The following is a 15,478-nucleotide window of genomic DNA, read 5'->3' on the forward strand; positions in this document are numbered from 1 at the left end:
CTAACCTAAGATGTGACAAGCCTAGCACATAGTATATCTAAGTACAGGAAAGGAGAAAGTTCACCAAAGTTCGGACTGGGCGGGACAATTACTACCAAAAGAAAACCGTGAGATAAAAACGAGTTCTGAGTTTGTATTTAAAAGAGGGAACTGACATTGACATTCGTGTTGGTGGGGGTGTGGTGTTACAGGAACTCATGTTGGAGTAGCAGATTAATGCATTTAAAGGCTTAACAAACACACACTGCTCAATGGTTTGTAACAGTTACATACATCATTTTACAACTATGGAAAGTTATCACAACAGCCATTATTTGATCTGTTGTTGCGATGATAGTGAGGTAAACAGCTACAAATGCTGTGGTAGAGTTTTCTTAAATCTGAGAAAATAACCCTGATGATGCCAAAAAATAAATAAAATATCTGTTTGCTGCTATATTAATATGTAAAATCTCATATATAACCTTCAAAAACTGTGGAGTACCCCTTTAATATCGGCAATGCAAGAGATAATAGATACAGTACATGGGCCATGTGCAAGAAATGATGGATGAGATATATACTATACACAGAAACAGATACAGAGAGTGTACTGAAACAGAAACTGTAGGAGCAAAATGACTCAAGGTACATCTGCTTTCAGCTCCAGTGACCCAGCCTCCAAACTGCAGACGTTTCCCTACTGTCACGAATCACTCGCACCACTAGTTTAAACATAACTGCAAATGGAGATGGCAATAAAGTTTGAGTCGGCGGTATGGTTCTACTCTTGATGATCCTCCCTGCTGTAGTGATGCATATACATCGCAACATGCTAGATAACATGCACGGAACATTGCAAATAATTCCCTAATCCTGGGGCTTAATTTAGAAATCAAGATCCTCCTGGGTGCACACAAACACAAAGCAGGTGGCAGTGTAGGTGGAGACAATAGCTGCAGCAGAAAAGGCAACAAAGCATATGTCAGCCTACACAGTAAATATGCGCATGAAGTCCTTTGAAATTGGCCACAAAATCAGTATACTAAGATACACAGGGGTGTGGCAGACAAGCTGTCAGCTGACACAGCAAAGAACGAAATGTTCAGCCAGAACTATGTCGCTTTAAATTTTCAGCAACTTTTTACCATCACCGAAACCTCACAGGAACATAAGGTATACTACATAATCACAATCATTTCATGCAATTTTATATGACAGTGCTGGAGGTAGAAAAAAATATATATGGGGAGGAAAAAATAAAAGGTTGGCTGGTATAACAAATCTCATAACATATGGTGAGGGAGAGCTTGAGGATAACAGAGAAGGGAGGAGGTGTGTGTCAGAGGATAAGAACAAAATGAGCGAAATGAAATCAATCTGGTGAGGAGGGGTGTGGACGAGGAAAAGAGGAGCAGAGAAAGAGATTAAGAGGACAAGGGGGAAGGAGAGGTTGAGAGTGCGTTTGATTTGTGGCCCATGACAGGGATAATCGAAAGGTGAAGGGATACAGCAGAGGGCTGAAGGGAGGCAGCGAGAGAAAACAAAGAGAAAGGGGACAGAGTAAGAGAGGAAAGGATGAGTGAAGAGGAAGGGTGTCTTTGTTTGCCATTTTCAGGGCCATGTTGATCAGCTATAATGAAGTTTGCTCTTGGACCCTGGCCATCAGGACACTGTCTGTGAGTGTGTGACTATAATGCGTGAGGCACAGCTTGATTAAGTACCTCGGCCAAGTGGTGTTCTTATCTAGAATAAAGTCACAAGACCAATACAAACTTCATTACAACATGTAAAGAAAACTAGTTGGTGAAGTGTACACACAGTCTGGCGTAAAGGGAACAGCACATACAGTGCAGGGAAGAACGTGTGGTTAAAGACAGAATCTGTTGCCATGGCTTCCCCTGAGAGGATAGCAAAAATATAAAAGGTTTGATTACATTGCCACTCCTATAAGATTGAGTTGTCCTGCTTGAGTTGGCGACACCTGTAACGAAATCTGTTCAAAGATTCCAAAAATGTCTTGTTTTGTTGATGCATTTTTAATGAATAATCATTGTCAGTGTTAACTAAGGCTGCAACCTAAACGTTGACTATTCGAATCAGTTGAGGGACTTTTTTCTTTTTTGCTGCGTCATTGTACACAGAGCAACGCAGAACAACAGCATGGCAGGCTGTAGACTTTTACAAATTGAGTCAAACCTCAAAATGACCTCACTGTGATGGAAACAGAGAGGGCTGATGGAAACGGAGGGCAGTGTGACACAGAACAGTGTGATCTGTTTCTGTTTGCTGCTCTGGCGCTCTGAGCTTCGGTCACGAGTGTTAGCCGAAGTCAGCTGAACTCCTTTTCAACCAGACGCTGGTACAACATCCTGTAGTGCTGTCCACTCTGGCTGACAGCAGCCCGGCAGGAGAGACACTCTGTGGATTTTATACCTGAACGATGATGCTTTCACTGGCTCAATTCCCCAGCAAATAACGTTAGCTCGGATCCGAACTAACATATCGAACAAAGTCACACAATAACACAATCAAACTAACCGATTGCGGCAGTGATGGACCAGCAACTCCTATGTTCTGTGAAATAAAATGACTGTTTTTATCAAATGATTCTGGTAGCTTTGAAGAGAGCATGGATATAACAGCTTCAGTTCCCAGTCAGAAAGGGCTGTGAAGCAGGGAAAATATTCTGAATATAGCATGCACTTAAATTGTTGTTTTTTGTGGGCCTTTCCTTAGGTGGCTCCTGGTTTTCAACAGCATCTTTTTTGTTCCTGTTACTCTGGACAGACCTCACTGTCAACAGTTTATTATTTGGCAGAACATGTAGTTCCAGTGGAAATTCTCCCAAATGCTTTGTCACACCAAACAGTATTTCTTTAATTTATGATTTTCTTTTTCTGTTTTTGCCCACAATAATTCCTGGATAAAAACAAAAAAAATAAGTTATGTTTCATGAGTAAAATGAATGTGTCTACAGGTTCATTAACAGGAATTTGTGTATTGTGCAATAAAAGTCGGTTTGGGGCGGCTCAGAGGTATTTATCTAACGGGTTATCCAACTAATTGAAAGATCAGCGGGCAAGATACTGAACCCCAAACTGCTCCTGAAGGCGCTGCCATTGGTGTGTGAGTGTGTGTGAATGAGAATCAGGCTAGTCACTTTATGATGAGCGACTAGCACTTTGCATGACGCCACCAGCGTGAATCGGTGAATGTGACGTATTCTGTAAAACGCTTTGAGTGGTCGGAAGACTAGAAGGGCGGTAAATGTTACCATCCAAGTAGGAATAGATGTAAGTTTCGATCTTAAAGGTTCTCTGTCTGTTGCCACAAACTTTGTTCATGCGAGTGAGTGTGAGAGTGCCGGCAGAGGATCATAATTGAGGTCAATTGATTAGACGCCAGTGTTTTAACACATTTTTTTTCCAAGATGCAGTGGTGTGTGGGTAATAGGTTCCGCCGCAGTGCTCTTTGCATTGACTGGTGGACAAAGGCCAGGTAACTGTGTGCATATGTGTGTGTGTGTGTGTGTATGTGTGTCATGTTTAAGGTGTTAAGAATGTGATACAGTAAAAGAACTAGTCCACTTTAAGAAAAGAAAACCATACAGCCATTTATATGTGGCGTGTGTGTCGCAGTGTCTTATGTATGTGTGGGTTTGTACACACACCTATGTTTTAAAATTTGTGTCACAGCATTGAACGATGGCCAAGGGCAGTGTGTATGTTGTGTGTGTGAGTGCGTGCTCTGTATGTGTGTATGTGAGCCATGCTCACTTACTGTAGAGTAGGAACATAAATCTCGCTGAGTATCTGAATCAGTCAGCCATCCCCTCCAGTCCATTAAAGCTATAATCCCCCTAATGAGGTTTGTACTGGTACAGGCTGGAGCAGGCCCACAGGCCACACACATACACACACACACACACACACACACACACACACACACACACACACACACACACACACACACACACACACACTCACACACACTCACACACACACACCCTGTTCTGTGTCCATGCTAACATACTTTCTTGTTGCTGATTCTCTGATACAGACTTGGCTGTATGAGTGAAATTGAGACTGGGTGGCTCCATCACGTGTTGTGTTGCGACTTGTTGATGATTGATGTGCTATGGCTCACCATAAATCTAATACTGTATATAATGGTCATAGAATTTGTAATAAATCATGATTTTCTTCCATAGAGAATAATGGAAAGGCGTGAGAACAATGACGTTGACCACTCTTAAAACTTAAGCACACATTAGGCCAGAAAGTTCACTCAATGCTGAAAGGGTCAACACACTTTGGATTTATCTGCTTTTTAATATTTTACGTATTTTTCTATATTCTATATTAGATATCTTAGATATCACTTTCTGAGAAATCACAATCAAACTTGTAGGCTTTTTCTGACTTTATAATGGGACTCAATGGACAATTAATGTCATTACTAACACGACCATGGACACAAAATTATTTATTATAATTTAGTGTGTAAATATTAATTTTTTTTAAGAACACAAATAACATGTCATAAAGTAAATAAAGTGTGCTAATTAGCAAATATGGACACATTTCAGACACAGTTTGTCATTCTCTTCCCTTCACTGGATACAGACACGTGCACATTTTTAAACTGCTGTAACTCTTATCATTTGAACACAGTGTACTCATATTGCATCAGTGTCTGCTTCCTTTCACAGTGTAAAAGGTTCATAACAGTTTATGTGCTTACAATGTCATTCCTCCCTTCAGAAAGACACCCAGTCACTAGTTGACTCAGCACTTTTTAATAATCTCACATACACATAGCTCTCAGTTGTGAGCACCGATACTGCTACTAATACAAATTTGTGATTCTTGCATTACTTCTGCGCTATATTCTTCTACTGTATGTTCTTGTCAGCAAACACGCTAATTTTTCTTCGAAAACATGAGAAACCAAATGTAGGTCATGTCCTTCGGAGGACCTGGTGGCTCCATCTCAACTGCAACAAACTAGCCTCACGGGAACTGAACTAATGAGGCATTCAGGCACTGCTCACTAATTTGTAAAGAAAAAAAAATCACCAGGAGACTGGCCTAAAGTTTTAGCAAAATGCATATACCAGTGCTTAACTGGGATAATGATTCTAAGGTTTAACCACCTCTGCTTTCATTTCTCTGTAATGCATATATTTCCAAAACAGTCCAAGACTGTAACTGTGATTTTTTATCCTCCTATGAGCTTGCAAAACTGTAGAAAAATGTCCATTAAAACTTAAATTCTGTTACATTAGAAGCGATGTCCTTTTTGTAATGTTATAAAATCAGTCATTGGGAGGCAGAAATCCCAAATGATATTTCCTGACTTTACAAGTTGACAAGGATTGATTGAACAATGTGTTAGACAAAGGGGCACAATTGATTATGGATTTTTTGGATAGAACATTTTGTCCCTTAACAAATTATACTCAATATGTGGATTTCTGTGGATCTGAACACTGAACACATGTCTGTGTGTCTCTGTGTGTCTCTCTTCATGGTGCTGAAAAGTGTCAATGATGGTGAAACATTCTAACTCAAGCTTAACCCACTGCATCCTGTAACAACTTCACAGAGCACACTAGGAACCACTTGGAGATGCCCTAACAGCAGAGCAACCACATAGCAGAAACTTGGTGACACCCTGTAGTGCATCAGCCCCTCAGCAACCACATAGGCTGTCCCAAACATGTAGCAACATCTCAGTAATAACCTAAACCTAGTCAACCCACTCAGGCAGCAAGCATCCCTGCGTTTCTAATTTCTGTTGCGATTAATAAAAAGATTCAGGTGAGAAAAGGGTGAAACTGAAAGCTACAATAGGAGAGAGATTAGATTAAGGACTACATACATACAGATGGCAAAGACTGTGCCGTGACACTGAGGAAGAAGTTCACCTGCAGGTTAATGAATTTTACTTGCTTGTTGCAGAGAAACATCATTTATGTTTGTCCATGAGTGTAGGAGACTGAACCATAAAACCTGCAGCACGTCCAACCTTGAATTTCTTTAATGTCTTTCCATCTTATTAGCATTGAGCTCTGGTTTACTGTTGTACTATATCACCTCTGACTTTATTTGTGTCTTTCTATGCGACTGCTTCTTTGTGCAGGCTGGAGTTTCAGCATGGGTTCAGCGTACCAGTTCCACAGCTGGAGAGTGTTCGTGGTGGTGTGTGCGCTGCCGTGTGTCTCTGCAGTGGTAGCTCTCACTTTTATGCCTGAGAGCCCCCGCTTCTACCTGGAGGTAAGAGAGAGGCACAGTATGTTGTGATACTGGCAGCACCATTATCACTCTTAATGACAATGATAATGACTGCTAAGGACATCAGAGAATACCAAAACCTTTGTGGAATAAAATGTTGACGCCAGTGGAGCTGTTGGCGTGGCATTCATTTTCTTTACGTAAGAAAATAAATGTTCATATATCATGGAGTGCATCTTTGCATTAATGCAGAGGTTTTCAGACTGTGAGGCGCCTCCTCAGGGGGGTGCAGGAGAGCTGAAGGAGGGGGAGCATGGAAGGGATAGAAATGAGGCAAAAATGCTGTGTGAGGTGAAGGGGACAAGTGCATGAAAAAAAAAACAAGTGGAAGTTAGTCGCTGTAGTTTGGCTGCTTGCCACTCACCATCACATTCAGCAGTTGGAGCTACAGCAGTGGCTGTGATACACAGCTCATAGAGGCAATTAAGCTACTAGATTAGATACTTAAAAGTTATTAATAGAGTCATAACTCAGTCAAATCTGAGCGCACACACATGATATACGCATTTTTAGATTCAGTAGTGTTTGAAACTTCCTGAAGATATCCTTATCTCCAGCATCCGTACATTCGCTTACAAATCATACAAAAAGATGCTCCAGAGCCTGAGAATCATCAAGTTTTCTTTAGTATCAAAGTCATCCAGCAACAGTTGTCTGTACATCCATGACTACAATGCAAACAGGAGCTCTTAATAGCTAATTCAGCGTACTTTTAATGGTGCCAATTTGCCAAAATGTTAACAGATATCGGCTAAATGTTGTAGCCAACAGCTAACTAACTGACTCCATTCATGAACTGTAATTGAGGGCTAGTATATGGAGGGTCTCTGAGGGGTCTCACACTTTGAAAACTCCTGCATGAATGTAATCTGTAAGTCATGCGCATATATGGCTTTTGTAATTACTGTAAATATGCATTAGTCAAATGCGCTCTGAAGCCAGTCTGAGTAATAATGAGAGCATAAATAGAAGTTAAGATACAGAAAAAAAGCCAGTATGGTGGACTAGCTCCAGTCACTCCAGGTTGATGTGTATTCATACGTACGTTAATAAATTTAACTGTCCCTCAGATGGGTAAACACGACGAGGCCTGGATGGTGCTCAAACAAATCCATGACACCAACATGCGTGCCCGTGGAGAGCCCGAGAGAGTCTTCACTGTGAGTACACTCTGGCCTCTACACTTGCATCCTTCCCACACTGCTGCAGTGCCATCAGCAGGTGACAGATCAGTGTCTCCCCCTGCAGGTGAACAGAATAAAAATCCCCAAACAGCTGGACGAGCTGGTGGAGATGCAGAATGAGTCAGCCAACCCTGTGCTCAAGGTCCTCTTCAAGATCAAGGCTGAGCTCAGAGGAGTATGACTCTTTTTTTTATGTCCTGGTTTGTTTAATACTGAATGGTTATGATGTAAAGATTTAAATTGAGCAATTGTTTTCTTTTTTATTATAGATCTGGTTGACTTTTATGAAATGCTTCAACTACCCAGTGAAAGACAACACTATAAAACTGGCTACAGTGTGGTTTACTCTGTCTTTTGGGTAAGAGATTTTCTGCATGCAGGTTTTTGCACTACTTCTACGCCTCTCTATATTATTTTATATTTTATATTTATATATATATTATTATTCTGTGCTTTCATCACAGTAAATGATGCCCTCGATGATACTTAGCTGAGTCACCACTACTTTCCAGCTTAATAACAGTTTCAATGAAGTCCTTAACACTAAGGCAGATGCTCTTTCACTTATATCCTCTTGATGAATGCCGACAGGTTAGATTGGAAATAGAAAATCTATTTGAGAGTCGGTGTCATTTGGCTTTTTTTCTGTGCTAGCTGCTTTAATGAATTGCACTACGTATACGTCGGAGAGTTTTAACCCTGAGGACAATCTTGTAAAATTAAAAAGAGCCAAACGAAGGCTGTAGGATGTGTATTGTGTCATGTTTTTCCCCCTCAGTGTGTCTTTTATTGTCTTTATTTCTATGATGCTTTTATTTTCTTATTTCTTGTCTGTTGTTTTTCGACTTCTTTGCTCTCACTGCTTCTTGTTCCAACACAGACTCAGTCACTAGTTGGTGGTGCTGCAATAGACCTCCAACCTTTTCAAATTCAGAGAGTGATTACTATTTCATGAATATGTTGCTCAAAACCACTTCAGGCACATAAGATACTGCAAAGATTGCAATGCATGAAAACAGTCAAATTCGGAAGAAGAAACAGCAGCAAACACCACAGGCTTTTGGACTTTTTCCCACCACAAACTATATGTTATACTGAAGTAATACTTGATTTGAGGGAGGACAAAAACAATAACTAATGATTAGATAATTGGTCGTTAATAGTTTTGTGCCACTCAGCAGCTGGTTCAGAGTTATCCAGGAACGAAGAAAGTGGTCAGATTGGCTTTTTCACAGATATTTATGAAGTAATCACTACCTGATGATTTCCCAGTCAGTACTAATCATCATTTATTATATATAGTCCTCCATTCAGAGTTATGTGTACTGACACACAGTTATCCTTAAATCATATATACTTAAAGGATTAGGGTAATCTAACAGTGTGGAAATAACAAAAAGAACAAACAAATATGACAATAAGTCTACAACGTGGTGATGAATGCAAAGCAATCCGGACCAGAATCAGCTGAACTAGAGCGGCCTATGTCAGTGACCACGTGTAACACACTTCACTACGGAAGCTGTTGCTGTGTCTAGGTTCTACGGGCTCTCTGTGTGGTTCCCGGATGTCATCAAGCACCTTCAGGCCGATGAGTACGCCTCCAGAGTGAAGATCCACAACAACGAACGCACTGAAGACTTCACCTTCAACTTCACCCTGGAGAACCAAATCCACAGAAACGGAGTCTTTCTAAATGACAGGTAATTCCAAAAGAAGACAACAAACTGATTTCTGTTTGGATTTTAGTATTTCCAGTGACCCCAGTTTTTCTCAGACAAAGGGATTATTGATTATAAAAGGATAGAAATCATCTGCAGTGTTACACGTTGTGATGCAAACCCCTGAGCCTCCCTCTTGTCCCGTGGTGGGATAGCAGTGCTATTCGTCATTCCCGCAAACAACACACCGCTGCCGGTAATATTAATCCTGCCTCCTTTATCTCCCACAACACCAGGAAATTAAAAGACTTATCTCTCTCTCTTTCCCTCTTTCTCTGTCTCTCTCACCCATACACACACGTCTTTTCTTGCTCATCCTGGTTATGTTTCTCACTTACACAAAGGCCAGGGAGAAGACGCATCGATGCGTTGTTTTTGTTCTCCTTACTGGAGACCAGAATGTACGTTTATTAAGAGATAAAATCAAGACCAATAGCACGATACCGTGGAGAGCAGAATGCAACAGATTGTATTTGATCAATAACAGACTGGTAAGCCCTGTCATATTACTGTGGACATGCTGGTCCTTCATTATTAGGAAAATGTACTTAAAGTATGCAGAATGGACCTTTTCAGCTTGTTACATTATACATTATAGTATTGTATCCATGTTATTGATGCATTAACATGTAACACATAACATGTTGATATTCACTCACTTTCTGATTGCTTTATGCTGTTTATTGGTATGTATCTATAATAATGCTTTGAAAAAAACTATAAGGATGCACCAATAGGGAAACTCTGCATATACTGATGTTTAAAATAACAATATGGCTGACAGCCAATACCAATTTGTTTGTTGTTTTTATTAATTCGCCCTTTTGAGCCAGGGAAGCAAAAGAAATCTACACAAATAAGCATCTCTGCATTGTTGCAGCTCAGTTTGTTTCTCTTTGTATTTGTGTTCAATTTGTGCCAGTGCTGGAAAACGGAGGGGATTATTTCTCCAATATCTGAGTTGGAAACGACCAACACAAAATTTAGCCAGTGCAAAATAAATGCGGCACAACAAACAACGACCACTGTCATTGGTTTGGCTTCATCAATTTTTATCCTTTTTGTTTATAAAATAATATCCATTTACGTTTCTTATTAAGAACGGACATAATTCAGTATCAACACCTTTGTTGTCAGAAATATGTTTCCAATGCCTGTTATTCCTGCTTTACTAGTTTCATGGGTATTAATTTCCTCCTGTGCCACCTCCACTTCTTCTCTCCTCATCCCAGGTTTATCAGTATGAAGTTCAAGGCGGTCACATTCATCGACTCATCTTTCCTCAACTGCTACTTTGAAGATGTCTCCTCAGTTGGCTCTTCCTTCAAAAACTGCACCTTTGTAGACTCCTTCTTTTACAACACAGGTGAGTCTACACCTGAGAGACACACTCACATCCAGAGCATTCCTCTCCAGTTCCCCGTACTGAGGTATTTCCTTCCACCCTGGAGAATCCTATTATACTGCAGGTGCCTTACACATAAGTCTCACTCAATCTCTTTCTGACAGTTCATTTTGGGTCTAACGTCCGAGCTTCTGGGGAAGAAAGAATGGGGTTTGAGCATTTATGGCTTTGCTTTATGTCACTAAATTACTGCTTAACCTCTCTGCCCCGGCACAGATTGCCTTTCTGAACTCATGCGACTGTAGTTAACACAGAAACTGAGCGAGGCTGGGCTGCAGGGCACTGAAAATGACAATTTCTAACACACACAAACACTCCTGGAGTGATGCTTTTTATTCCATCTGATGTTTTAGATGCTTGCAAATATTCAAGACAGTGAGGTACATAAACACAATTCTCTGAGCAGCTTTTAACTTCTGACTTTCCCCTCTGTAATTCATCACAGCATGTTTTGTTTTTGTTTTGATAAAGACATTGCGAACCAAGTCGTCTGAATCAGCATCCACAACATCGAATCATACCTTTAAATCCAGGCTATGTTATAAAAGTGCAATCCAATCATTTTGGGGCTGACAAAAACACAAGCAGGAAGAAACGGAAAGGAAGGGCAGGCATTTAAAATGTTCTGAGAGGAACTGGAGCTGAATCAGACCTTGTGGGAGCACAGGGTGGAAAAATAGTTCCCTCCAGCACTCAGGAAAGCGCTGAACATGGAAACAGTAAGGGCACATCAGGTTGCCTGTAATGCCCCATGGGAAATGAAGTCTCTTTGCCCCCAGCAATGGGTCCCTAGAGAGCAGAGGATAAAGAGAAACGAGGAGAGACAGAATGAGAGGGGAGGGAGGAGTGCGTCATGAGAGCAGAGGTGACAGAGGAAATGTCTCCTCTTTGCTGCAGCTGCTGACGTTTATTAATACACCGTTTCTATTTAGAGAGAGAGCCAACAGACATTTAAAGTACGCTGTAGTAACATATGGATATGGTTGAGAAGGGTCTTATTAATCAAATTACAAATGCAAAAGTACTTGTTCACGGCCGATAGTTAACCGATAGTTAATTAGCCTCATTAAGATTTAGCTTAGCTTAGCATAAAACACTAGGAAACAGCTAGTATGGCTCTGTCCAAAGGTAACCATAATCGCTCAAGCTCACTAATTAACACATTAAATCGTGTTTGTGTAATCTATACAAAAAGAAAAGAGTGAAAACACCATGTTTTGGCTTCATGACCATTTCCCAGTCGGGAGCAGTTACAGTACTTTCTGGAGTCTTGACCATGACAGAAACTCTTTATGCTAAGCTAAGGTAACTGTCTCCTGGCTCCACTTTGTCACTCCCAAAATATCCCACTACTCCTTTAAGGATTTCGTTTCCTACAGTGTCTCTGTCACCTCTTAGAACTTAGAACACTGTGGAAGACTCTCTTTAAGACCTTTTATTGATTTACATTTAGAAAAGCTATGGCTTGGACTCAAGATGTCGTTTTTTTCTTTCTAAACATAATTAGGTAGAAGAAGTAAAAGGGAGCATTTTACAGTCCTGCGAGTGCTTGGGAAGCTCATTTGGGGCCCCTGGTGGCCTGGGGCAGTTGTCTCCTTTGTCTGGTTAGTTATCCAACCTATGGGTCTAAAACAATCAATGAAACTTAACCAGAAAAATAAATTAATGAGACAGAGACATCCATATTAATGGATCATTTACTTTTGCATTTAAGAGTCCAGTTTTTGCTGTTTTATATCCAACTGAAGGTCTGAATGCATCATCTACACACAGTTTAAAAACTCTACTCTTGTCTCTCACATTTTCAGATATTGACGACACCAAACTAACAAATTCAAGAGTGATCAACAGCTCCTTCCACCACAACAAGACAGGCTGTCAGATGACATTTGACGATGATTACAGTGCCTACTGGGTCTATTTCGTAAACTTCCTTGGGACACTGGCTGTGCTGCCTGGAAACATCGTCTCTGCCCTCCTCATGGACAAAATAGGACGCCTTAGCATGTTAGGTATGATGTAACATTCTCTCTGGTCACTGAGGACAATTTGGGCTATGAATAGCAGCCTTTTCTCCTGCAGAATGTTTTGATGTCTTTTGATGTGACCTGTGTATCTGTCTGTGGCCTCTGGTGACGTAATTGAGGCTATTTTGTGTCCGAGTTGTGAAAGATGTGTTGTGTTGTGTCCCGCAGGAGGCTCCATGGTGCTGTCAGGCATCAGCTGCTTCTTTCTTTGGTTCGGCACCAGTGAGTCTATGATGATCTTCATGCTCTGTCTCTACAACGGCCTCAGTATCTCTGCCTGGAACTCCCTGGATGTGGTCACTGCTGAGCTGTACCCAACAGACAGGAGGTGAGGGTTGCACTCCCTACAAACAGAGCTCAGTTAAATCGTTACAGCTCCCTCAGCTAGGATCCTTACTGTTACTGTTACTTTATATATTCTTTATTAATATTTTTACACTCTTTCTACTTTGTACTTCAACTGCTGCACAACAATAATTCTCCCAATTTCCCTGTGGATAAATAAAGTTCTGTCCTATCTGAGCTTATCTTTACCTTTAATGAAGAGAGAGTTTATTTTAAAGCTATGTAGCATTATTACATTTCCCTTATCAGTAACTGACCCTTCCTAAGTCCCACCCTTTTTGCTCTGTGCTCCGATAAGAGTTGAGCGAGCCTCAGTCAGAACCTCAGTCAACTTTCTCCTTTCATGTACTTTAGATATGCTATGTGCCAGGCCACGTTACTACACGAACAATTTACCGTAATTTTTCAGAAACAAAAGCAAGCTGTTCACAAATGAAATGACACAGACATACATATCTGACTCTCTCCTCTGTGTCTTCCTCTTGTTTTCAGGGGCACAGGATTTGGCTTCTGTAATGCCATGTGCAAGCTGGCAGCGGTGCTGGGCAACCTGATCTTTGGCTCACTGGTTGGCATCACCAAGGCTATCCCCATCCTGCTGGCATCGTCCGTGTTGGTTGGCGGCGGGCTGGTGGGGCTCCGACTGCCAGACACACGTGCCAATGTCCTCATGTAAACCTCAACACAGAACAGTATGTTGTTTACCAGGTATTTACTCAGTATACTGAATAACATGATGATTTGTGGACTGATTTATTTGAATATCACCGAAACAAGCTGTTGGCTGTCATCCTTCTTGTATTTATTATTTGATAAATAATGTTGACTGTGTTCACAAACCCGCATACAGGAGAAGTGATTGTCTTTTTTTGGTATTTCTGAGTTAAATACCTGGTAAATAATAAAGGATAGTGAAATGCAGTTTAACTTAACAATTAGCTGTAGATATAAAGAGTTTAAAGACAGGAATTCAAGATAAAAAAGCTGTTCAGACACAAGTTAGAATTATCAGTGGCGATAAAACTCTGCATATCAGCAGCTCATTATCTACCATGGGCTGTTTCACACATGCAACCCACAAATGCATGTGTCAAAGCTGCAAAAGGCTTGGATTTCTGACAATTGTTCCTTTCCAAATCCTGCTCAGTCTTGCTCAGATTAAAGGAATAGTTTGACATTTTGGGAAATAAAGTTACCCCCAGCAGCCGTTAGCTTAGCTTAAAGACTGGAAAAAGCTAGTCTGAAGTACAGTAACAAAATACACCAACCAACACCTCTGAAGCTCACTGAAGAGATAGTGACAGAGACAAAGGTTGCTCAGCAACAACAATAGCAACAGTAACAACTATACAAGTAGAAATGTCTAATAATAGGAATGATGATAATGATCATAATGGTAAATGGACTGTTCTTATACAGCGTTTTCTAGTCTCCCAACCACTCAAAAGTGCTGTACACCACATGCCACATTCACCCATGCACCCTCATTCATACGGTGATGACAAAGGCCATCACAAACGGAAAGTAATTCATTCACACACATTCACACAGCGATGCACAGCATCAGGAGCAATTTGGGGTTCAGTACCTCGCTCAAGGACACTTTGACAAGCAGCGGGAGGAGCCGGTGATTGAACCGATCTCGATACGTTGAGATGCATCGAGAATCGTTGTGCATATTTTGAAGTCAGTGAAGATTCACACCTCTAGAGGTGCTTGTAGGTGGATTTGGTTGCCTTTAAATATAGCTTGATATTTAGACATGAGAGTAGCATCGATCTTCTCATCGAACTCTCAGCAAGAAAGTATGTAGAGTTCAATAAAATATCAAACTATTCCTTTAACTACAAACTATTTTGTAATTGTGTATGTGATTATGCTTGTTTCTCTGTATTTGTGTATATTTAGTAATTTATTATTTCTTCTTTATTGCTTCACCAGTGTGCTTTTATGTTTTTAAGCCAGAAACTGAAGGTGCTTTTGACCTTTGTTTCTAATCAGTATTCCACTAATGGTTGATGATGTTCAAGCCTTTTGCTGCAACTTGCAAGAATGATAAGGCCATAGAAAAAAAAAAAAATCAATATAGTAGTTTAGTCAAAATCGGCAACTTCAGCAGCTACATTTCTAAAGTGAAAAGAAGTTTACATTTTCTGCTTTTTACAGTAAGAGACTTTTGAGATTGGAAACCTTTTGTCTGAATGCTTCCTCTCTCCCTCTCTCGTGTCTGTGTTGTGTTCGTCTCGTGGCGCCGAGCTCACCATGAAGGGCTTTGCTCTCCGTTGCAATCTGATCTGTCAAGAAGAATTTATACTCTGCTGTTATAATCTGCTCTTCTCCTTGTCTTTTTTTTTCTCGCGCTCTATCTGTCTCACCGTCTCGGTTTCCTCATAGTGTCTCTCATCCAGTCTCGTCCTCTTGCTCTGTTTATCTCTTCCTGCCTTGCTGCTGCTCCCTCCAAAACTCAAAGGCCTTTCTCAAATGTCGTGCCTCTCTCTCCATTGAGCCCGTCTCTCCT

The 15,478-nt window shown here is 40.8% G+C and overlaps 1 protein-coding gene across 1 annotated transcript in view; it reads left to right on the top strand.

Annotated features, from left to right (window-relative positions):
• Window positions 1-14,688, top strand: part of LOC127370652 (synaptic vesicle glycoprotein 2C-like) — a 42,854-nt gene extending 28,166 nt beyond the window's left edge. Inside the window, exons 5-13 of the mRNA XM_051412891.1 lie at window positions 6,127-6,260; window positions 7,349-7,438; window positions 7,527-7,637; window positions 7,732-7,820; window positions 9,001-9,165; window positions 10,416-10,549; window positions 12,397-12,600; window positions 12,784-12,943; window positions 13,453-14,688. Of these exons, the coding sequence (XP_051268851.1) occupies window positions 6,127-6,260; window positions 7,349-7,438; window positions 7,527-7,637; window positions 7,732-7,820; window positions 9,001-9,165; window positions 10,416-10,549; window positions 12,397-12,600; window positions 12,784-12,943; window positions 13,453-13,636 (1,271 nt within the window). The 3' untranslated portion in view covers window positions 13,637-14,688. The remainder of the gene's footprint in view (window positions 1-6,126; window positions 6,261-7,348; window positions 7,439-7,526; window positions 7,638-7,731; window positions 7,821-9,000; window positions 9,166-10,415; window positions 10,550-12,396; window positions 12,601-12,783; window positions 12,944-13,452) is intronic.
• Window positions 14,689-15,478: the final 790 nt, after the last annotated feature.

Source organism: Dicentrarchus labrax, unplaced genomic scaffold (assembly GCF_905237075.1).
Source record: "Dicentrarchus labrax unplaced genomic scaffold, dlabrax2021, whole genome shotgun sequence".
NCBI classification, from domain to species: domain Eukaryota; kingdom Metazoa; phylum Chordata; class Actinopteri; family Moronidae; genus Dicentrarchus; species Dicentrarchus labrax.